At 38.0% G+C, this 26,065-nt stretch overlaps 1 protein-coding gene across 6 annotated transcripts; it reads left to right on the top strand.

The window, feature by feature from the left end:
• The first annotated feature begins 783 nt into the window (after positions 1-783).
• On the top strand, positions 784-26,065 carry LOC117290920 (potassium channel subfamily K member 10-like). Of its 6 annotated transcripts, XM_033772529.1 has the most exons (6): positions 784-871; positions 4,998-5,770; positions 21,971-22,143; positions 22,896-23,061; positions 24,461-24,789; positions 25,593-26,065. In XM_033772529.1, the coding sequence occupies exons 2-5, from the start codon at positions 5,467-5,469 to the stop codon at positions 24,757-24,759; spliced, it is 942 nt and encodes a 313-aa protein (XP_033628420.1). In that variant the 5' UTR covers positions 784-871; positions 4,998-5,466; the 3' UTR covers positions 24,760-24,789; positions 25,593-26,065. The 6 variants fall into 6 exon arrangements, with proteins under 6 accessions (XP_033628420.1, XP_033628411.1, XP_033628386.1 ...); XM_033772520.1 differs by having other exon boundaries at positions 24,461-26,065; XM_033772495.1 differs by lacking the exons at positions 21,971-22,143; positions 22,896-23,061; positions 24,461-24,789; positions 25,593-26,065 and adding an exon at positions 9,663-14,739.

Raw genomic sequence — 26,065 nt, 5'->3', positions numbered from 1 at the left:
ACCGGGTAGACTGGGCCCCTGTCTTTATCCGCAATGATAATATATATACAGGTACCTGTCTTTTTAGTATCCTTGGATAATATAAAGACAGGTGCCATATAATCCTTGCGGATAAAGACAGTCTATGTACAATGGATAGTGCCACAAACATGGCCATCGAATTTCTGACTGAACCTGAAAATTATTGTGTGTTTTTCTTTTTTTCTGAGATGTAAAACTTTGTTAAGCGCATTTGTTTTGACTTTTATCCCCACTCAGGGAACTATTCATATGGACCATTGACAAACACACGAGGGATTACGTCACTGCGTGCAAATTATATGAATTGTTCTGGTGTAAAGTTTGTTTTTGTATAGCACCCCCCCCCCCCCCCAACAAGTCTCAATCAAAGACATTTTGTTGTTGGGCCGACTGAGAAATCAGGACATGCAATAACGGCACTTGAGAAGTTAGGTTCCCCTCCTCCATTAAATTTCCCTTGCCCCCCTTCCCCCGGTGACCCGCACCCCTTTTGAGGTGGAAACAATTTATTAGATTAAAATGTAAAATTTTAAAAGCTTCTCAAGCAGACACCGTCTTATTTGTTTTTGACGCCACGTAAGATTAACTTATTGGAAAATAAAGCGAGAAAACAGTGCGAAAAGGGGGCTTGGTTATGAACAACTTAGCGCGCATCCTTTTCACTGCTGACTGGATCAAGAAGTTTACTTTTTAAAACTAACATTTAGATACCTATATAGAGGGCGTGCTCCTTGTATCAAACACTCGATCACTGCTGTTTGGTTAGGAATCGTTAGTTGCAAACGGAAGGAAATTACACAAGCACTGCAGGGAGGAAAGTTCGCTGGACATTTCTTTGGATTGCAACTAGGTAGGTTATGGGTGGATGGATGTTTCCATTAACTTAATGAACACTCGAACTAAATTGTACCAGCCATGTTGTTTACTTACGGCGGTGGCCATCGCAACCACCACATCATCACATCATCACATGTGCTCCAACCAACACCAAAGTCAATTTGTTTCATTGATTGACCATGATGATGATGTGTCCATGTTTGAACTTTGAATGATATGTTAAAATTATACTCTCCTGAGTAGACTACTAGTAGTACTATACTTACTACTTCTAGAAACTAAAAGGCTTATAGTTTCTTGAAGTATATACTTGCCACCTTTTACTAAGTAATTAGTATTACTAGTAGTATTATAAATACTAGGCTGCTCTAGACCCAGTAGGCCTAACTGGGGCGCTGTACTTCTTTTTTTGAAATTATTGACATTGTTTGTCATACTAGTACAGAGAATGTCAAAATTTTGAAGAAAGGAGTAGGCCTACACAGCGACCCAGTTACTGGGTCTAATATTAGGCTACTCCTACTAATCCAAGAACTTTGATTTTTATAAAGTTCGTTCCGCTGTCGTTTTCTACTAGAACTACTAGTTAATATTGTATAGTATACTAGTAATACGAATAGAAAAGGCAATGCAAGCATTTTAGCCCCGGTCAGTCAACTCAGTGCCACTGCACTCAGTATGCAACATTAGACTCAGAGGAGTCCAAACCTGGGCTATGCAAGTGAGCATTTATGATGATATTCAGTGTGTGGGGAAAGTTTTTATTGTGTAGTTTAAAGGAAACTGAAGTTACTGATGGCAAACAAACTGTAAAATGTTCACCTATTAACGAAGTTGCGATAAAATAACCCTCGTCCTGATGTCGAGGAGGAGGGTTATGTTAGAGTAACTACTATCAATGACGATTATGAAAACGTATAGCGTTTAAGGAGGCCTAAAATGTTAGACCCCATGCCACATACATGTACATTGTATTAGAATCACGGGACAGCCTTTAGTTTCTAGAATTATGCGACATGTAGTAACCCTAGTAGCTACACTATGTGCAGTCAGTATTGTTTTTTTGCAATATGCTACACAATGGTTTTAAAATAGGCTCGTGTTCTCAAAATATGCAATCATCGTTATAAATATGAATCTCCATTTATGTAACTTCCGGCATGATGGAGGTTATAGCCTTGCGTTTATCACCACACCTCACTTGCTTCGCTTGGCAATTTATTCACGGTTGCTTGAGGTCTTTCCTGTTGCCTCAAAAGTAATTGTTGATAAATTATGGGGCGAGGAAGCTCTGGAGATGCTATGGATCAATACGACTAGACTGCAAGCAAACTCTTGGGATAAAACAGGTTGCTGATATAAGGAGCTCTGACTGTAATGCCTAGTTTTATATGGCCCAGGAGTAAGATCACAGGCCTGCTACTTTGTGTTACTAGTGCTGTAATAATAATTATGTACTGAATTTTTATTGCACTATCGCCTGGATCGGCATGTTCGAGGGTGCAGCGCATAACATATTACGTGTATACAAGGCCTGTATCTAGGCAATGGAAAGATAATTGTTGATGATGTTAGAATAGAATAGTTCTATTCTAATAGAATGTAGGGTATTAGCCAATTATAAAAATCAAAGGAATTTGAAGGTTTGGATTCCCATCATTACAAAATAAATCCCCCAAAACAATACAATAAATATAAAACAAATATACAAACTTATCAACCCCCCCCCCCCGGTCCATTAATAGATTATGAAAACAAAGTTACTTATTTGCTTATAGTCAAGTGCTTATTTTACACCACTCGTGTCTATGCATGGTCAACCATGCATTCAATGCGAATTGCTAAGACTTGTAACATCAGAGTCATTTAATCAAATTTAATGAGATCACAAGGGGCTCTTTATTTATAAGTTATGACCTTGCTAATCAAATCAGCTTCTGAGTAGGTATTTTTTATTCTTGTTATCAGCTCGATGTTGAGTCCCAGCATGTACGGAGAGCTTTTAAATGTTCTAAAGAAAAAAATATGCGTTTCTTTTCCCGGCCTAAAAATTTGATTTAAAACTTGAATTGTGATGCAAGGAAATTTGCCGTTTGAAAGTCCCTTCATACGGTCAAACTCAAAGATACATTTAATTATTATTTATTTACCTCTGAGCAATTGTTTTTACAATTAAGATAAAGGGTGTGAATTAGTTGATTGAATAGCGACGCTAACTGCGGAATTAATGTCGGGATCCAAACAACAATTAATTTCAAGTTTTGAATTAACTACCATTAGTCATTGGCAAAATCGTTTCCAGCAGTGCCATAGCCTATATGAATCTTGTAACTTTCTTGATTAAAAAATACCCTATTTCAAGTTTAAATCTAAGTGATTTTGGGGTCAAATCGACCAACAATCTGAGCATCTGCAAGCATTATTTCAAGTGTTTGCGAGGATTATGTAAAGGTCTGTGTGCTTTGTTTTTGGAAGGGCAAGGGCACCAAAACACCAATGAAATTGTAAAATTCTACTGGAGTGTCTCAAGGGCACCAAGGCAATGACCAGGGGGCATTAAGGCAATCTGAATCCTATATTTTAGCACTGGGTACTGCAAAAAGTGTTAAATTTTGCATCGGGATAGATTATTCCTTTTGGTTTTACCTGTACAGTGTGTATATAAATACCAACGTTTGTTAGCACTGTATACTCTGTACTTTCCAGAGTTCTTTTCTTTGAAAGAAAATCACGTTAGCATACTAGGGTGGGATTCGAACCCACAAATTTTGCAACTCTAGAGCAGTGTCATGTACCAACTAGAATCAACAATGTTGTCACTTCTTCACTGATCTGAGATACAACACATCTGTATGGAGTTATAAACTCAAGTGTTGAATTAGATAGCCTACTTAGTACTTGTACAGTGTGAATCAATCTGTTTTCTTGTAAGAGTAGAGAAAACTCAATAACTCATAAATAAAAATACTAATTAATTTGAAAATAAACGTAGTGTGAATTTACAGTAACAAGTAAGTCTTGGAGGGTTATTAGGAAAGGGGAAGAGAGAAAATTTAAGTTTGGAATACAACGAACAAGGGTATAAAAACAAGTGAATATAACAAGCACATTATTAATATTGATGTGGAATCGAAGGCCATTGTAATATTGCTTGCCACGCTTCGTCACTGAATATGTTATTGTCAAGTGACTAGTCACTACAGAGTGCTTGGTTGTCACTTGTACATATATGTTGTAGTTCCAAACCTCCACGCTCGATACTAGCATTGAGTGGCTACACAGTCACTCAGAGCAACGGTGGTGTCTACCGGAGGAAGTCTGGCATCTGTGCAAGGACAGTTGCTCGAAGATGAGATTAGTGCACAACGGCCGTGGCGTATTCATTTTATACCTTCTGCGCTCTGCATCAACATCACAGCAGTATTCTCCTTGCAGTTAGTACTGCTGCCAGATGCAAGTCACGGACATCATGTTTGTACACACCCTGTGAGCATGTCTCTTGATGATACATCAAGCATTACAGTACACATGTAACTTCCTCTATGCGTTGGTCAAGCGTACACTTATTATGTAATTCAGGAAATGCCTTGTGTGTGTAGTAGCCTGCTTTTGATGGAGGTTACTTCAACAGATAAGTGTGCACTCTGCTTGGCAAGATTGATGCACAAAGCTTTTAAGCGTCAGTGCTAGTAATTAGTTGGATAACATTTTTTTAACTACTCGCGTTGGTAGGGGAAAGTACAAAGTGACTTTGTTTTTTCTTCAAGAAGGGTTTGAGCTTGCATTGTACAATTCACAAGTTCAATGAAAATTTAAAACCATATTTATTCGGAATTTTAGAAGCATTCTGTTCTTGTGCTGCTACAGGTGTGCCATCACAAAACTTTATTTTAAAACCACGATACTACATGTATTGTCTTCAAAGTGTTTTTTTTCTCTCTCGTCTTTTTAAATTAGGTGTCCAGAGTTCACTGACCAAAAAAATTAAACACTGATTGTTCTACCTGTAAGTTTACATTGGTACCACAATGTGATGGGATACTGCCAGGCAATTTATCTCACTTATTTGACTCACTATCTCAAAACTAATATTGACACCTAGTGGGTTTTTTTCTTCTTTTGATTTCTATCCCACACAGGCAGAGCAGATAGCAAAGAAAAGAGTGGGCAAAATAATTGAGACGATCAACCCATCACTTTCAAAGCAATTGACACCTGCTTCATCGTTAATCATCATTGCAACACTTGAACGAGGATTTTATAATTACACCAGCGGCTGATAGTTGTGGAGTGGGAAGCCCATGTCACACAATGTACATTTGCTTCCCTTAGACTGCGCATTATGTTTTGAATGTGCTGGAACGTTGCAGCCGGGTAGTATGCCAATGGTTGCTTGTGAGTGCGCGAATCATATTGAACTTTGATGGATGCCTGAGATAACAGTAACAATAATTGACACTTGGTTATCGTAGACGGCAGACCGCTTGACAAAGACAGCAGTTTATATGTAGTTGCACCCCCTATTAAGGTGTTTGTCTGATCCATAATCTTCTGAAAGTTTTTGTTTTTGCGTTTTTCGGACTCGGCCAGTCAGGGAAATCAACCACAATGGATTGGAAGAGACTTTTAATCCTCATAGCAGCCTTCATTTTATACCTTGTCATCGGTGGACTGGTTTTCTCCGCCCTGGAATCCACCGAGCAAGAACTTACTCGCGTTGATGTCCGGAGTTATAAGGAGAAGATTTTGAACGAGTTGCCCTGCCTCAGCGGGGATCAGTTGGAGGCCTTGATCACTAAAATTATTGTCGCTGTGGACAGCGGTCTGGATCCGGCCAATAATGTGACCAGTAAGAATAGCTGGGATTTCAGTAGTGCGTTCTTCTTCTCTGGCACTGTGGTGACGACAATCGGTAAGTAAATCATCGGGGTACCTGCTGCTTAAATGTAGGATTTGGACTGCCTCTAGCTACCAGCAATCCTGGTGGTCTAGTTGGTAAGACACTGCTCTAGAATACAAAGGTCGTGGGTCCAAATCCCAACCGAGTGTGACTTTTTCACCTAGCTTGGGTAAATACTGAGTATAAACGGTGCTAACACACATCCGTGTATGGGTCAAAACCAAAAATGAAAATCTCAGTGTCATTAACGTTGTACCAATTAGTTGAGGTTTTTGGCTGGTTACAAATCTTGATTTTGAAGACTTGGTGTCCATCTTGGAGCAAAGTTCTCTTGGTCTTGCGTGAAGACCTTTCAGGACCTTGATTTCATAATAAAAATATGAAATCAGAGAAAGTAACCCCAGAGAATAATAACAAATGAAAAGCATAATTTTCATGCTGGCCCTGCTCTGGTTTTTTTTTTTCAGGGTGGGGGGGGGGGATGAAAATCTTGTCACATTTTGTCACCATAGTGATAACTGAGAGAAGCCATCAAATGATAGAAAACAGAAAGCATTCAAAAACCATCGAAAACAACAGATTTATTGTTTACTGTACAGATGTGTCTGAGTTCTTGGTCTCATGGATGTCCAATATGCCAACAAACTAAATTAAGTCATGTTGGGAAAACTGACAATCTCATCTTCACGTCACATACTGCACTTCATTTCAATGTTCAAAATAGATCAACCATCTCCCATTGTGTGTGTAATGAACCATTTTGGCCACATATCCACCTGGCTGGGTGTTCAAGGCGCAAATGAGGCAAGGTTCTCCCTTTGATTTTTCAAAACTGTTGGGCATTTTGGACACACTTTTTATAAGTTAAACCGAAGCACGCTGAACTGAAATGATGTTTTTCGGAATGTTTACTAATAAAGTGCATGCTGATAAGCTTTATAAATATTATTTTACTTCTTGATGATCTTTTTGAAATATTAAAAATCATGTTTTTTGTTTTGGGTATCGACCAAAACGTGTGCGTTTCAGCACGCAATTCACACATTAAACCATGCAAGCATGAGGAGAACCCTGAAAGTGTTTTTTGGGAAACCACAATGAGATTCCAGAAAATGCTTTCCTTTCACTCTCAGCAGGTTCATTGGTTTGTTTTCCATCCACTTATACCTTTTCAATAAATACACCAGTCTGTAAAAACGATACAACATACGCCAATGAGGACATCTTCACCATTCATGATATTCATGCATGTTTGTTTGTCTCACGTCATGAACTACATGTTATTCAGTTATTCAGATCTAGTGACATGAGGGAGTCACAACGGTTACACGTACACATATACACACAGTATAAATGTACAATGAGTGATACACATTTGATCAGTTTTCATAAATTCGTAAACATAATTCTCTGTCCATGTCAAGGTCTTCCCCTTTGAATGTCGGGCCGATACGCGTAAATTGCACAATTTCTGCCGATATAATTTAGTTTTTAATTTGACGTGGGTGTTTTTAGTTTGATAAAATTGTTCACAATTTATATTATGAAGAGAAAGGAATCTATGTTATTCTTTTCTTTTGATTATTTGCTGCCTTTGTTTTTGTTTTTCTTTCCTTTTGAATGTCTTCCGTTGTTGTTTCTATTACCCAAATTTTACACTCTCTTTGAGTAATTGCCCTGAAATTAATAGAGACTGGCCCATAAAAGCTAGTGGTCATACTTCGGTAATAAAAACAAGTTTTTGTTTTTTCTATCCGAAAACCTGCATGTAGGCCTACTAGTTAATTAAGGTGGTACAATATTAGGTCTAATATAAGTTAGAAAGAAATGACAGTTAAATGTATAAAAAAATAATAATCTCAAAGGAGTTCCTTCTGGCAACTTTTGGAAAATTCAAGTGTCTGTGAATGCTACAGCCAGAGATCGGTACCCACTGTGATCTCACTAGCACAGGTGGATTAAACAATCTTTAAGACAAAATTGCGATCCAGCATTTTGCTGTGTTCCTAACAAGTAGACAATTTTAATTTATACTTAAAGCTATAAATCAACATTATGTTTGCACAAAAAATCTATCCTTCCTTTAAGCCACAAATTAATGAACCAGAAACAGTTAAAGAGTTTTATTTGCCCCAAATTAGTCCACAATTACTTGAACATAAACTGTGTGAGTACACACTATCACAAAAACACGTTGAGTGATATAGTAGGAGTCGTGTTTGTCAATTACGCTGTCACTTTGCTAAATTGCCCATTTTGTTTACAATGCAACTCCCTCTACGCAGTGAATTACAGACTACAGACTTTGTTTGATATATCTGAATTACGAAAGTAATGCTTGAGAGTAAAACCATATTTTGTTTATGGGGACAATGTAGGCTATAATGCGTGTGGGGTGTATGTATACTTTACTCGAATTTGATCATACTTTGTGTTGTGATACGTAATGGCATTAAAGACTTTTCGTTTTTGACGACGGATGGTTCTGCGACGGTTGTTCAGCTAAACCTTGTCGTTTTCAGCACAAAAAAGATTCATCCCATGTACGTTTGCACGTTTGCATGAGGAATGAAAGTGTGAAAGATACACATTTTAACTACTTGTACGTTCATGTATATTGTATAGGATTCAGCTTTTGTACATTTACTGAGCGCATTCTGAACTTGTGTGATAACCATTCCCTGCACAAATCTTTTACACCACAGTAAACAGAGTATCTTTCAACCCTAACAATGAGAACTACATGTAGTAACATAAACTGTGCTGCCCTGCCAGGGAGATAAATTGTACGACCGTTTAGACACACAGAGTTGAACTCGATCTGGTTGAACCATGAGTTAAACTGACTTTAGTACCGTGTTTGAACGACTGCTTAGTGCAATGGTTGATCACAATGATGGCACGCACCCTTTTTTGCAGACAACTGTATACATGTATTGGGTTTTGTTGTTGTTTTGGGGGCTTTTTCCCTCTCCGAGTCTACTCGCCCCTTAACCCACATTCAGCACAGATGAACTCTAGACAGCCTTGATTCAGAATAAACTCTTACAGCCAATTTCCCTTAATATTCTACAGTATACTTATGAAAAAATCTGTCATAGTACACACTCTGACAGTGAGTTACACCAAAGCATATTAAGGAAGTACTTTCAATGGGGAAAGGCAAGTTAACTGCCTGTGTCTAATGATTTATTATTTTGTCTATTTTTGTTAACCATTGAGGAAGGACCATTTTAAGTATTTTCCCCCATCACTACTTTTGTTTTGGTGTAAATTCATTTTCCAAGCGTCCATACAATGCAGCATACATATTAACATGGTGCATGGGTTGGTCACTATCACTGTCTTGTTCTATTACTAGGAACTTTCAGTTCTATCACTTTCTAGTCACTGTCTATCACGGTCCTTCACCTGGGACCCCGCACCATGAAATGCTACATGGCAATCATGCTTTCTCGGTCACAGCTCCAACCCTTTGGAACAAGCTAACGACCCACATTCAAGCGGCACCTTCATTGGACATTTTTGAGTCATTACTTCAAACCCATCTGTTTTGTGTCAATCTGATAGTCTGGTTATAGTGCTAAGAAACATATTTTTATCATATTTACATTCCCACTGCCTATTGATGATGTCCATGTATTGCACAGTTTGCACGCAGTAGCAGTAAATAGTCTGCACTTTCATGAAGTATACTGGCATTAACTCCGCACAGCCTACCCAGCTTCTGGAGTCACCACACTGAGCAGTAGCCATCCTAACGCTTACAACACTGCATGAATGGTAAAATTGCCTGATTCCAGTTTTGCTTTGATGCTTATAAACACTCAGTTCTTCAATCCTTGGTGTACTTACAGAAAGTGTTTCTTTTCTTTCCACTCTGTCGCACACTGCCCACCATCAGGCTACGGCAAACAAGCTCCCACCACAACAGACGGGAGGAACTTCTGTATTGTGTACGCCCTCTTTGGCATACCTTTTCTCGGTTGGCTGTTAGCCATCATTGGCGATTTCTACCGAGAGACATTTTGTAAAATGACCAACAAGATTGACTGTCTCCTGTGCGACTACTGCGCATTAAAGAAGAGGAAACTCAGGCGTTGCATTATGTGGTTTGTCGTGGCGTCCATCAGCTACGGCATTCTCGTGCTTGTCCCTGCGGCCGTGTTCAATCAATTGGAAGACTGGACGTTCAGAATTGCGCATTATTATTGCTTTATCACTTTGACTACTATAGGATTTGGGGATTACGTTGCATCACGGGGATCGACAAGTGATAGTGAAGTGCTAGATGCTGTGTATGACATTGCCATAGTGTTTTGGTACATCTTTGGCCTGTCATTTTTTGCTGTTGTACTCAGCAGTATAGGAACAGGCCAGAAGAAAGCAGCCAATAAGATTAAACAAATGAAAAAACATCACCATGAAAAAACCATTGAACACATCAGTGAATCCTGTCCATACACAGTTGATAAAGAAACAGTACAGGTGACTTTAGAGGATGGGATCATAGGACCAGTAACGTACCACGTACATGATACATCTTTGGATGCGAACAATTCTGAGTTGGGAAAGGATCCGCTAGAATCACCTTCGTTTTCGTTGGACGTCCAGCCAGAGATTGCTCTCTCTCATCAGGAGTATTCATTCAACAACAGCAACGGTAATGCTTTTAATAGCCAATCAAACCTCGTCACTGCTGATGAGCTTCAAGTAAGCGAGCCGTGTGGCTTGTCCGATGGCCCGGAAGAAAAGAAAGTTCCCCTGAGGAAGAAAGTGTCCTTTGATAGCAATTGTAATCCGAATGACGGAGGACCGAAGAGAATCCGGCGGAAAGCCACCGGGAAGCGCAAGTCATCGAAGAAGTCGTCAAATTCTAAACTGAAAGTTAATCTGGAGGATGAGGAGGATGCACTGCAGACTGGACAAAATACTGTTGCCATGGCAACAGATAAAACCAACTGTCAGTGCTTTTGTCATGTGGAAAATGCAGTGGTTGAGTAAATATCTCAGCATCGGAAATGGATGGATTAAGTTGTTAGTTATTAAACCCTATAAGTGGCCTGTTGTGTATTCAAAATTTCTAACTGTTCAAAAAGAGAAAGGGGGTTATGCTTAGGGGTTGAAAGATTGCTGAATTTTTCTTGGGGGCGGGGGGAGTCAAAGCTGAATTTAGGGAGGCACTTTGGAGGCACTTTCTGATTCTGTGTCACCACTGCTGTACTTACTATAATAAGAAAGGAATTTATAGGAATGTTACAACAGATTTTGTAATTACAATATATTCATTCAAACCTTCTTACTTTCAAAAAGCCTAACATGTACCATACTTAACCTCAGCTGTTCCTTTTAACAATTGATGCTTAGTTGTAGTTTGAAAGAGTATAATAATAAGATCTCTTTCAAGTATAGTTTTATCACAAAAGATATAGGCCTAGATGTTTCATCAGAAAACATCTGAGAACAATTTCAGAAAGAGATAATCACATAGTGTTATCGCAAACCTCTATTGGTCAGAACAATATTATTGTCAACATTACAGTATCAAGGTTGATACAAGATTGCTCCCAGATTAAAATTCACCAATGACATGTAACCCACTTCCCTTACATACACCTATAAGCCGCTTCTGAATCAATCGTCTTTGCCTACGGCTATTGGCCAATGGCCGCTTTGACATTATTGGAGAATTATATAAGACTCTGGCCAGGGGCCATTAGTTCAAATATGACCTTTGACTTCAGAAGTGCAAACAGCGCCCTCACTTGAGGTCAAAGGAAGACGTATCATTGGCTGGGAATTGTGAGTGGCGCATACAACACTTATTTTCAGTTATGTGGTATACTGATTCAATTGTAATAAAGTAACAACATGCAAATGTAACCACCACCATTACAACACAATTGCACAGACTTCTGTATACCTTAAAAAAGAAAATTTAAACATACATCTCACTTTATCATAGAGACCATAACAAAATTATGGCAAAACTGTTTTGAAGTCTTTCACGGTGACACACAGTGCACTTTAACACTATCCTGCCCATCCAGTTGCAGTAAAGTGAGTTCAAAACATCATAGAGAAAGGGTACTATGATAAAATGTAAAACACTTCAGCAAGGCAGCAAGCATAAATTAGTGATGTCATCGAATGATCTAAGAGGGGTCTATTCAGCTTATTGTTAATGTCTTTCAGGTATTCTATGTCTATAGGGTGTGTAAATTTATTATACATTTTTTTATGAGTTTATTACCTCAACATAATAAAATGTACCTCAACAGTTTGGTATTAAAATTGTAAAAAAAAATTCACTCTCCATTTTATGACTGGACTGCGTTAGTTGCAGGCTTTGGAACATTGTTACCATGGCAATTGGTCTTTCTCTGTGTACGACTATTTATATTTCTGCACAGCACTTAACACTTGACATTTGTAAAACAGACCAGCTCCGTCTCAATTTCTTTACCTCCTTGTCCCCTGGTCATTGCCTTGGTGCCCTTAAAATGCTCCAATACAAATTTGCAATTTCATCATAGGGTGCCCTTAACCAAGAAGAAAATGCCTTGGTGCCCTTGCCCTTTCAAAAACGAAGCATACAGCCCTGTGGTGGACCCCTTATCGTGATTTGTATTATGACATCACAGTTTGCTATTAAGATTAATACAAAGTTAAGATTGGTCCCAGGTGCTATTATAACCAGATTTGTTGTTTATTTCAGTTTTGTTGTTCAATTCAACTCACTTTATTTCCATTCCATACACAAGATAAGGCAATGGAACATAAATAAAGAAACAAATTTGTTCATGACTATAAAAGGCAGAGAAAAAGTAAATGAATTTGTACAATACAAAGAGCCAATCGAGTACAGACTCCTCTAAGAGATTAAAGAGGAAAAATTTCTTTGTTCAAGCTCATCATGTTTATAATATAATCATGCATAATTTAATTGATGTATTTTATTGATCCATTACACCTCGCACTGGCAAAACAAAAATAAGATGATAATAAGTTACATTACACACAATCTCAACATTGAATGACAAAATGGATGTATGAAAAATTGTTTAGTGGCCCACAAACACTTCGAAAATTTGTTGTTTGACACAGCAACCAACTGGAACATCGAAAGTACTTAAGAATGAGACGGGTATAGAAGAAATTGGCGTGTGTAACCACAGGGATGGGTAGAAATACAACAGGCACAATTCAAAGGTGGCGCAGGAGAAAAAGTAATCATAGGTATCAAAGAAGACCATTTGTATACAGAAATATTGTCATGGCAGGCAAGTGGTTTATAATAAACATGTGTGTGATCTTTCCCTATACCTTAAGATGTAAGGAGTATTTTTTGTATCTTATCTGGGTTTTATTTCCTTTTTTAAAGAAATAAATGTACACATATTTACCAATAAACAGTTTAAACTTTTAACTGTGTTTTGGTAAATATGTCCATGTAGTATTTGTCTTTTAAATTAAAGTATCTGCTGGTAAAGTCTAAAAGAAACAACATTCAATACTCTTTTCTGGCATGTAAACATTGATATAATAAAGTCGTTTTTTTCACTAGTGATGATGAAGAAAGCAAAAATTGTATTCACTGTAAAATTTGAATTTACTGTGAGTTTACTTTGGTTATTAACCACAATCTTTATTTGCTATTTTGTCAGTGTGTTGTCACACAAGACTGTTATGTAATATGTATCATATATGCATCATGCATGCGTACCTACAGGATGCATGCGTACCTACAGGATGCATGCGTACCTACAGGATGCATGCGTACCTACAGGATGCATGCGTACCTACAGGATGCATGCGTACCTACAGGATGCATGCGTACCTACAGGATGCATGCGTACCTACAGGGTGCATGCATACCTACAGGATGCATGCGTACCTACAGGATGCATGCGTACCTACAGGATGCATGCGTACCTACAGGATGCATGCGTACCTACATTGTACAGGATGCATGCGTACCTACAGGATGCATACGTACCTACAGGATGCATGCGTACCTACAGGATGCATGCGTACCTACAGGATGCATGCGTACCTACAGGATGCATGCGTACCTACAGGATGCATGCGTACCTACAGGATGCATGCGTACCTACAGGATGCATGCGTACCTACAGGATGCATGCGTACCTACAGGATGCATGCGTACCTACAGGATGCATGCGTACCTACAGGATGCATGCGTACCTACAGGATGCATGCATACCTACAGGATGCATGCGTACCTACAGGATGCATGCGTACCTACAGGTATATTGTGAAGTAGGTCTGAGTTTCAAGTGTTGAAGCCCAGTTGTTGTTCAGTTCTTTCATAATTTTCAGTCAAATCAGCCCTTGACTATACCTATGACACATACAGCATTTCAAGAGCGACACTCACAATTCAGACTCGAAGAAATGTTGAAAAACAGTAAATAAAATGTATAAAGGAATATCATATATAATTAATTAACTGATTGGTGCACATGTATATTTCATCTTAAATAAATGTATTAATTAAAATGCAATATATTTTGTCCTTGGGTTCAAATCCCACCAGAGTAATATGCCTGGTGATTTTGTTCACTTAGCTCGGGAAAGTAAGGACACAGTGCTATTATACATCGGTGTAAATGGATAAAACCAAAAAAAAATATTCAGAATAGCGTCTTAAAAGAAGAGACACGCATTCATTTCCATTGTCAATCAGTTTGCAATCAGCCACACTCTTTGATTGCAAAATGACCGAAGCACCAGTGTTATTTGGTCCTATGCTTGGAGTTCCTGTAGTATCCAAATCCCAAAAGGTTTGAAGCATCACAAGCAGAAAGATTTGCAAACCTTTCTTCTCCATTTATGTTGATGATCCTTGGGGAGTATGTTATAATTCAACCGCAATCAAATTACAAATCGATGGAAAGCGTGGATTATAGTAGCTCGCAGGCATGCACCTGCCCCTATAGGAGAGATACAATGGGTGCGTGCAGAGATGAAAACTCATTCTGAATCTGAAGAATGTTCCCTAGATGAATTTATTTTTGGGGTTGAACAAAGAATTGACTAGAGTGGGATTCGAACCAACAACCTCCGGATTAACCTGCCGGAGGTCGTTGGTTCGGATCCCACTCCAGTCAATTCTTTGTTCAACCCCAACAATAATTTCAACCCCAAAAATCATTTCAAAATTTACTCAGTCAGTTTCCCTTGTGGTTTAATTGATACCAGATGAATTTAAACGAATCTTTCCATGTTCTGATCTGATCAACAATCTCCCCGTGATTGTGGAAACTTGTTTTCTTATGTCAATGTCATTTTCAATATCTCTTTGATTGTTGGACAAAACGTCCTTGGTTGTAAGATGCAAATTTTGATAGCTTTGGTGTGTGTAAAAGTTGCTTAAACTGGATGTGTTTTATGTTTACCCATGTTTTTGAGCTGTGGTTTTGGGGATAGAAAATGGGGTTTGGCCGGGGGTCTCAGGCCCTCTTCAGTCAAGCCTACCATTAATTTTTCCCTTGGTCATATTTTAGCGCAGTGAATAGTTTTCTAGATACCAGCGCTTTATAAGATTTATTATTATTATTATTATTATTATTATTATTATTTGAGTCTGACTTGAGGTTGATCATGTAATTGTCAAACCTTCAAGTTGGAACTAAAGAATACTTCAAAATATACCCCAAGGCTGTTTGAAGTTGGGGGTGGTAGGGTTGTCATTGAAGGTAAGTTGCCCTTCCCGCCCCCTCCCTCTCACCCCCACTCTGATTCGAGCCCCATTGGTTTGGAATTTGACATAAAATTACATCATGGATGCGACAACGGTTGAAACAAACAAGGCATGCTATTTAATGACTTTATGATACTGGACATGCCTCAATACTTTCGTTGAGTGCGAAGCAATTGTTATGCTAAGCAAATGTTTAGTTCACAAGGCTGTTTTTGCAGTGAATGTTTTGCAGGACTGTTGCAAATTATTTGTTGCGAATTTGTGACGCCAAAATTTGTATTGAACCGGGGCTTCATTATTAATTACCAAACAATACATTTGCAGTGGGGCAGTTGTCTGACTAGACATGCAGAGAGGCTTATCCTAGATACAAGGAAAAATACTGGGAGTGTAAGCCAAGGTCACGGAGCTATCAACTTCTCAATCAGTCTACGTCCATTAGCTTTGATGGATTCACTGTATTCTTGCCTGTTCACTTCATTTAAAAAAAGAGCACATTAGTTCCGCAGTAGTATCCACAAATTCTACTGTGTGAGAATTCCCTTGCTATAGAAATTTGTCAAGCAGTATTTTCTGATGGATGTTAAATTTGGGTTTTACCCAATTATACACCGATGTGTGTTAGCACTGTATACTAAGTACTTTCCCAAGTTCTGTGGAATTAACCTAACGTTACCATCTTCACGTACATGTATGTATTAAAAGCCAGTGAATTTATTTGTATGTTTCTCATATCTCTACCATCCTACCCTTGCAATTCTAGAGCAGTATCTTACCAACGAGACCACCGAGATTGTCCGATAGCTAGAGGCAGTTGGAATCCTATCTTTTAGCAGCGGGTACTGCTACAATTTAATTGATGTTAAATTTGCATCGGGGATAGATTATTCATTTTGGAATTTACGCAATATTTTCTGCTTAACAGCTTTATGAAATTGAGCCTTGGGTTTCTTCCATCAAGGTGTGTCCAAAACGATACAAAATCAATGTTACTCTTACAAACAAAACTTACTTGATGTCTGCCACAAACATCCGAGGATGAATTTTAATTGATTAGATTTCAGTCAGTATACACAGTTTCGTGTCACAGGTAATAAGTTAATGTTTGTGTGTGGGTGTTGGACCTCAGGGAATTGACCAGGATGTTCAATTATCATACAGAGTGTATTTTTCACTGAAGAAGCTACATGTAGAAAATGAAATTTGGAAACAAGTGTGGAAAAAATATATTTCTAGACTCCCACTTTTCAGTACTTTTGATTTTTGATTTTGATATATATTCTCAATGCTCTTATTGGAGCCTAATTTCTAATCAGCAGATATGGCAGCCCCATTGTCACTCATTTCCTGCCAGAGCGCTGCCTCCATATTTGTCTTGCTTCCCGTATTTACAATAATGAGTAAGAACTCGCATGACGGTGGTGGTGTCAAAAGGTGCTGGATGAATATTCCCACCAATTGCCTCTGTTTGTTACATTTGTTTGAATTGGATAAGAAAACAAAGGATGGATGCACCAAAATACAACAGGAGGCTACAGTTATGCAATGTGCATTTAGTTATGTGCACATGCAGTTATGTCCTCTATGCAATACTATCCAGAGGACATTATTGCATATGCAATAATGTTCGCCGGACAGTTTTGCATATATGCAATTCGTGTCCGCCCGGCAATGCTGCATAATGCAATTGTGTCTGCCTGGACACATTTGCATATGCAGTTGTGCCCGCCCCCGTGCAAAACCGTCCTAGCAGTAAATTAAACGCTCTTGGTCGACAGAACACAATCGGCATTTGTTTTACAAGCTAAGTGCATGTCATGGGTGACATGGAAAATGTTCGGCCTTTGGGTAATTCGCTGCAATCATAAAATACGTGAATATTCATGCTGCATATTTATAGGTTGAGTGCATCCATGCTCGCTTACATACATGTACAGTCATGTTCATGTCCACCGGACGGTTTTTGCATAGCCCTGGACACGATTGCATCTGCAAAAGTGTCCAGAGCGGACAGTATTGCATGGTGGACACAATTGCATCTGACACTGGTACAAATTTCCTGCCAGAGCTAGCAGCAAATTAGAACTCTCATGACTTTGTATGGGGGTGTTAAAAGGGGCCGGATGGTTACCCACTTTGCTTTTTTTTTTTTATACATTTGTTTGTATTAGAAAAGAAGAAAAAAAGGATGGATGCATCAAGATAGAGGGGGCTTTAGTTAATGCAGCTGCAATGCATTGGGACACATTCTTTGTCATAGTGTACTTTAGTGTGGTTTAGAGTGAGATAGAGAGGAGGGAGGTCAACCTCGTTCCCAGGGGTGATCGATCTCACCGCGTCATTTTTTCCCAGCATGCCTTGCTCGATCATAACCCCTGGAATTGGCCAATTTTAAATGTGCTATATGCTAGCACATATCAAGCGAGGTATATCTTGCTTGCCTTTCCACAAATCTATTTTCATAAGTTTAGCATTTTCACAACAATGGCAAATCCCAATAAGCATCCATCGTTTTGTATATTACACTGCACTTTGCATACACGTATTTTCTCTTAATTTTTATGACGTGATGAATGTGATGAAATAACCCATCAAAACATTTGGAAGGTTTTAGAAAAGATGTTTACAGTTTTTTATGGATGAAGAAATCAGCTTTATTTTGGTAGTCAAATTTAAAAGAAAGTACAGTAGGGTCTCAGAAACAGCAGTTTAAAATACAGTTCAGGTCCAAACGTGCCTTTCTCCATACATTGATTTTTTTTTTGGTGGCTAATATTTGTCACTCTTTGAAAATGGTAATGACTAGTAGGAAATCTAGTAGGATAGCTACAGTCAATAATGAATGTATTTAAAATCAGTCCTAGTTTGACTTTAGGCTTTCTGAATTTCAACTCATCATTATTTATTCCTTGTACAAAATGCAAAAATCAAGCTATTAATACCATTCACGGGACACTGGACACCTTTGGTAAATGTCACAGACCTTACTCTCACAAGAAACTAATGAAAGAAAAAAACACCCTTGTTGCACAAGTCTGTGTGCTTTCAGATGCATAGATCAAGTCTTTTATGTATTTATATTGTTTCTTTTAATATTCGAGTAGGAAAAAACGTTTTTCTCCAAAACAACACTGCTTAAGAGGGAGCCGATTCTCACAATTTTTTTTATACTATCAACAGCTCTCCATTGCTCGAATAGCAAGATTGTTTTTATGCTAACAATTATGTTGAGTGTTTACCAATAGTGTCCAGTGCCTTTAAGGTTGGCACTTCCTGAGGCACAGTCTAGTGTAGGAAGAAAGCACCTTTGTCTTCGGAGCTTATTTCCATTGCTCAGAGCAAAGTACAATTTTGTATATTTTTTTTTATAATCCAAAGTGCAGATCACTCTTGTTTGTACCTTTTCCCTTGTGGTGGCTGTTTGAGCCTCGCATATTATTAGATTTCAAGGAAGTAAGTCCACAAAGGCTTGAGATTGAAATGTAGTTTCTTCAGGCTGAATTATTTGAGAAAAACAAATCTTGAATTTTCTATTTTGAGAAAGCAGAACTGATCCTTGAAAAATAGATTTTGTCAAAGGGTGTGAATATAAAACACATATTGCACACTGTGGAATCATATTATGAGTTTTAATTTTTGGTCAGTAATAGGCATTTTTAAACCACAGAGCTCGGGATAGTAGGCCTTCGAGTATTAAACACACATCAGGGCCCAATTTCATAGAGCTGCTAAGCACACAAATTTGCTAAGCGTGAAATTTCTTCCATGATAAAAACAGGACTACCAACCAAACTTCCATGTGATACTCAGGATAAGCAAACAACAGCTGAATACCAGTAACAAGCAATGTGCAACGAATAGAAATTTGGTTGGTCATCCTGTTTTTATCAAAGAAGAAATTTCATGCTAAGCAAATTTGTGTGCTTAGCAGCTTTATGAAATTGGACCCTGTATGTACATGGGTAAAAGTAAAACAAAAATTAAGTTTTTCCCCCCTGAATTTTGGAAATGCTGCATCAGTTCTTTGTTGGTAAAACTAATTTGGCACCACCAGCCCTTAATTGTCTTTTATTATTCAATTCCTCGGTCGAGTGCATGCGGCTTGTCAAATTTAATTAATTCAACGTAAGCCTTGATTGCATTGATTGCCATGACAAAACAACCTGAAAATTCATTGAAACCACAGCAGTGAAAATGGTCACCTGAGCCTCTACATTTCATCCACTTAAATTCCAATCCAGTTGGCATTTGAAGCAAACGTTGGCGTGCAACCAACTGTTTTTTGTGTGAGTCTTCCCCCCCCCCCCTGATCAAACACCTCTAGTCTTAATGAGTTGTAATCCATAATGGAAACCGACTTGGCAAATTATAAAACTTGGGGTTGAACAGAGAAAAAACAAATTGACTAGAGCACCAACGACCTCCGATTTGTCGTGCCGACGCTTTACCAACTGAGCTATCTAGCCCTTTGTGGTTTCCGTACAAGAGAGCTAAATAGCTCAGTTGTTAGAAGGTTGGCATGATTAAACTGAGGTGGTTGGTTCAAATCCCACTCTAGTCAATGTTAGACCTTTTCAAACATTAGGGTTTGGACTAGCAAAATCAAAACTTGACTAATTTCTCAAAAAATATTGCAAAAAAATTTCAAGTGAAGCTTCTCATCACCATTTCCATCTTTATCGTGTAAGATATGTGCACATATTTAAACATTTATCTTGAACCTTACGAATGTAGTGCACATCCTTTAAAAATGGTATTACATGTATTTTGTAATCATATTTTGAAGTAGACACACAACAATTTTGGTTAAACTTGAGTAGTCACCGTTACCGTTGCTCTATTGCATTGAAATTATTGCTCTACACATAATATATGTCACTGAGAAATCCATAACTGATGTACATTTACATTTCAATGTCATTCCTTTTCACACTACAAATGCCTTTTCAGCACCTCCACTCGTAGTCAAGCTGGGTGGCCACTTTTTCGTTAATGAAAACTCACTCCTCCTTCAGAGGTGTAGTAAGTAAACACTTACTAAATTGCTCTACAGGGTCATTTAATCCTTGCTTGCATGGTCCAGTTGTTGGAAAGGGATTATGTCCAAAAATGAGCAGAACTTCAGAGATGATGGTGTTTCAAAAAGAAAAACAAATCCCACGGTTTAGGCCGGTGTTTGTAACACACATAGGAGTTTGTACATGGCTGATGGATATGAGATAGCGCAGGATCCTGTCAATAATTTATTTTTTTGCTTACAATTAACTTACACTTATCATTGGCAGATTTTATGTGTTTGCAAAACCTAAATAAAAGCTTATAACTTTCTCAAAACTTTTCTTTTTGCATTGTGTTATAATTTGTGATCGTACCACTTTGTGCAAAATGAGTCAATTTTAGCATTGATCGTCATGCAAGCTCATTATCTGATTGGTAATACGACTCTCGTTTAATTTATGTATCCTTGATTGGGTAAAATAATAACAGAGGGACTCTTGTTTGAGCGTGGGAGGAACTAATTTAAATGAACTAAGTGACTTCCATTAAAACAAGGTTAATGTAGAAATTAAATAAAACGATTTCTTAAAAGCACTGGATACATATGGTAACTGTCAAAGTATTCTCGCTCGTTGTATCCCAACCCAACATGCATAAAATAACAAATCTGTGAAAAAAATTACTCAATTGGTCCTAAAAGTTGCAAAAAAATCATGAAAGAATGAAGGATGCTGCATAAAACATCAGGTGATTGACAGTAATTCAATTCTCTCTGGAAACTTAAGGTGAAATGTCCAATTAAAAAAATAGCCTTCAAAATAGGTATTTAAATTGGTAATCTAACTTGTTTGCTAATTGGTAATCTATGTGATATTCTAATGAGTATTCTTACTGGTTGTCTAATTTCTGAAAGTGTCTGTTGAATAATTAAGTATCCGTGGCCAAATTTTTGTCTGGGCCAGAAATGTTTTTTTTTTTCCAAGATCAGAATCAAAATGGGAAAAGCCTGAATCTAAGTGTCAGAATCAAAATGGGAAAAGCCTGAATCTAAGTGTCAGAATCAAAATGGGAAAAGCCTGAATCTAAATGTACACAGTTGAACATGTAAACAGTTTTTGATCTAAACAATCTATTTTATAATAATAATTCTTAATAATGGCTTCTTATATAGCGCACATGTCCGACACTCAGTGACGCTCTTGGCGCTGTAACATACAGTATTTCCTGCAAGATTCGGGGCTATCCTGATAGCACCATGCAATGTTTTTTAAAGGGTGCTGTTTCGATTGACCTAAAATCATACTTGGATTCTCAAATTGCAAATAATTTTGTTGCTTAATTAAAGGTATTACTCAGTGAGGTATTATCAGTAAATTGAGCCATGTTTGTAGCCATGTAATGCTTAAATGTATTTGATACATTTACTTGCTGTAACCAATATTGGAATAAATGTCTAAACCAATCGTTGCCTATCTATACATTTGTAGGTTATGGAAACATTTCCCCATCCACCCGCAATGGACAGACGTTCTGTATCTTCTATGCGTTGGTTGGTATTCCAATGTTCGGTATACTTCTGGTTGGTGTGGCCGATAAATTAAAGAAGAATGCCGACCGGCTCGAGAAAAGGATGAACAAACGTTTTCTCGACCATCCCAAGGTGAGTAGAAGAGTTTTGTAAAATTAGAAAGATGAGCAAAAATTACAACTAGCTGTTGCCAACAACTTGCCAACCAAAAAGACAAAGGGTATACAAAAAATAGTTCATGGCCTGACGTTTTCAACCCTAGCAGAGTCTTTCTCCAAGGCTTGTTGTGTTGTCATTTACACGCTGTTTATATCGCACATCTCAGAACCAATCTCGCCCAGTTTGCTATTTATAAACAAACCACAATTTGTTAAGCTACACTAGAGAACCTGCCAGGGTTGAAGCGTCAGACCAGTTTGTTGTGTTGTCATTTAGCCTTCAAGAGAGACTCTGGTAGGGTATATCAAGCAAATGACAATTTTTTTTCAAAATTAGAAGGATGCCAAACAATTGCCAAACTCAAACACTCTCTGCCAAGTACCTTACAATTATTAGCATGGAGGTAGAAATAAAGCAACTGCATGATTTTAGTGCCAGTAATTGCTCACGTTTTATCCAGCATGGTTGGATAGCACTAAAAAATACTTGGTACTCTCCCACCTTCTGTGAACAAAGCACAGGAAAATCACTCGGCGGGGTTCCATTTCTAGACACAGTTTGAATTATGCATTAGCAGTGGAAACTGCAACGCTTTAATGTATGATAATTACCCTTATAGCACATATTTTGATAAAATTTTTAATTGAATTTTGATGAATTTTGGATGAAAATTTTTCATTGTCTTGTAAATACTTATATCGTTTCAAACTTGATTTTTGTTTTAGATAAAGTCCACAGTTTACTCTATTCTACTGCTGGCCACTGGTATCTTACTGTTCATGATGATTCCTGCGGCCATCATATCTCGTATTGAGGGATGGGATTTCTCCGATTCCTTCTATTATACATTTATCACCTTGTCAACCATTGGATTTGGTGACTTTGTTATAGGTAAGCATCAATGTTATAGTCGAGACCTGATAGTCCGAGACCTGAAGGTCATAGACCGGAGACCAACACCTAGACCGGCAAAACTTGGCCCAATTTTCATGGCTCTGCTAACTGCCAAATTTCTGCGCTAGCTTTGTAAGTGCAGAATGCCTAGTAATGTGGAGTACGGATGGGACGTAAAGCCGTTGGTCCCATGTGTTGTGTAACGCATGTAAAAGAACCCAGTGCACTTATCGAAAAGAGAAGGGGTTTGCCCCGGTGTTCCTGGCTGTGGCTGCTGTATGCGCCGTAGCACATTGTAAACCCTTATAAAGGTGCTAAATAATTGGGTCTTAGAATTCATCACTGCAATAACCTATCTTTCTGAAAGTTTGTATATACTCAGCGCCTTGAGTACCTCGTTTGGTAGATACATGTGCTATATAAGACTTCGATATTATTATTATATTATTATGCGCACAACATAAGCGCAGAATTCCCTGCTTCCAATGGCGCCAATTCAAGCAGAGCCATGAATCAATTGCACAGAGCATTGCGTTCTTTCAACTTGTCACTACTCCTCGCTTCTCATGCATGCGACTTTTCAGCTCATCGGGCCCAATTTCATGGCTCTGCTGACTGTACACAATGAGTCGCTGCTAAAGAGAAGCAGGGAATTATGAGTAAACATCAAAAGTATTTCACAGGCTCGTAGGAAACATTTGCTAGTGTGTTGTGCACTCTACGTGACAAGGCATTCTAAATTAGTGAAACTCCTTAGCATTTAAAATAAAAGGTACATTCTACAAAATAAAACTATGAATGAGAAAAGAAAAATACTATACAAATTTACAAAATCGTATGAAGTGCGAAGCCAGTGAGCCGCAAGGAGGAACAGGTGAGAAGGCTTTTCGACCACAAAAATGTTCATCAGAGAAATATGCCTCTCTAAATGAATACAAGTTTGTCGATCTGTTTGCTCATTTCATGGCTGTCCTGTCTGTCTCACACCGAGTCTGGCTCTCACTGCACTGTGTTTGTAACATCTACATCTTCCCACCTATAATTGAGCAATCACATCGTTAATCAGTGTCAATTCAACTAAATTCAAAGCAACATTTATTTCCACAAATCATCATCAGTCAATAATGTATCAATGTGGAGGCACTTTCCAACAAGCGAGGCTTGTCAAGGAACAGCCTACAAATCGAAGCAAAACTTCTTCATCACTTCATCATCTCTTTACCCAAAGGGACCAACCCAGATATTGATTATAGCACATTGTATAAGTGGTGCACTTACGCTTGGATCATCATTGGGGAAGTCTGTCTCTCACTGTGGTATATTTGTGACATCTTCCTACCTATAATTCGCATCCCTAATCATTTTCCCTTCTTCTTCATCACCTTTTTATCCAAAGGAACCAACCCAGATATTGAATATAGCGTCTTATATAGGTGGTGCGCTTACGCTTGGATCATCTTGGGGTTAGCCTTCCTGACACTCGTCATTAGCTTCCTGTCGGACGCATTCACCTTGACCGCCGATAAACTTGAACAGGGCCGCATGGAGAAGACAATGAAGAGGAAAGGGATTGAGGGAGGAGACGGTGACCATAAAGGAGAGGAGGATATGAAGGTTATGGAGGCAGACATGATCGAGGGTGATAGTGAAGAAATGAAAGATTTACAGCAAAACAGTAGTGCCTCGTCTGCATAAATGGATTGAAGGTTTTAAACAGTGGATGCTTGACTTGAGCTGGATTGATCAGGATTGGAAATAATTTTGTTATATCTTCAATCTTTAAGTAAAATCACACATTGAGAAGGGTAGATGGCCTTAGCTTTCAGAGGCAGAAGTAAAAGTACAAAGTTATGATTGTTTAAGTTTTGTTTTTCAATTGCAATGTTATGTTTTAAAACAAAGTAGTATAGTTTTAGACTAGGTGTGTTTAGATTAGATAGCCATTTAAATAGTGTGACTGAGGCATGTTGACTTGCACGAAAGGAGAATCATACCAGAGAACACCCTTGCAAAGGTGTGGTGGTTTTGCATTTTTGCTGCTTGCAAAACCAAATCCCTTCCTAATGATTACCTTAAAAAAAAGAAGAGAATCTTCAATTTTGAAGATGGGCTCGATGGTCAAATCAAGTCTTGTGATGCAATCAATTTTCAATAGATAGAATACTTAATTGAATAAACTGTCACTTTATTTTATAGTTGATCTATTGGAAAATATAAGTGCATCACAAATCTGAATTTGACCTTTGATCCCCTCCGTTAAAAAAGCTCAGAACCTTGTTGCTTGATGAGTAATAAATTGAAACTACTGATTGACTGTTGTTTCCAAAGCCATATTTCTACTTAATCCTTGTTTAGGGGATGAAAAATTTCAGAATTTAGTCTGAATTTGTACATTTTATGTCTGCGTGTTGTTCCTAAAACCAAAGGTATACTGTGCCTTTAATAGCTAATGGCCTACTTTGTAAAGCCATACAGTTTTTTAGATGGAAGAATACAAATAACTTTGGAATTTGAATGTGTTGAAAGCATTTTAATGTCTGGGAACGATTTCATCAAGTCATTATGCATATAGACAAATTTGTTGCATGAAAAACGTTTTGTGCACATTGAATGCTAGCATTGATTGGCAAAATATGATTATTTTAGTATCATGGCATATGAACTGTCGATGTGTTTAAAACAAAGGAAATAATCACAATGGAAACAAGTGCTGACATCAGCCCTCTCTTTAAAGGTTTTAAAAAGTCCAATTTGTAATATTTCAAATAAACAAAACCATTATTAATAATGCAATTTTTTTCATTTCCTTTGAAATACAAACAAAGGTGAGTTTATACCAAATTTCTATTAAAGTGTAAACAGCGTGAATGAGGTCAACTTTACACAAATAAAAATTGAGATAGAAAATTTCAGGAAGTGGTCTCTCAATTTCTTAAAGCCATTATACACTTTCGGTACAGAATAAAAAAAAAAAATCATAGATTTACAATTAATTTACAGG

The sequence above is a fragment of the Asterias rubens genome, chromosome 1 (genome assembly GCF_902459465.1).
Source record: "Asterias rubens chromosome 1, eAstRub1.3, whole genome shotgun sequence".
Classification (NCBI taxonomy): Eukaryota; Metazoa; Echinodermata; class Asteroidea; order Forcipulatida; family Asteriidae; genus Asterias; species Asterias rubens.
Note: the sequence above shows the minus strand (reverse complement) of the source record. Positions and strands in the feature narration are given on the sequence as shown.

Coding starts and splice junctions, on each gene's coding strand:
- LOC117290920 (XM_033772495.1), top strand. CDS start 5,467: ATGGATTGGAAGAGACTTTTAATCCTCATAGCAGCCTTCATTTTATAC. Junction 5,771..9,662: donor CACTGTGGTGACGACAATCG/GTAAGTAAATCA, acceptor GCCCACCATCAG/GCTACGGCAAACAAGCTCCC.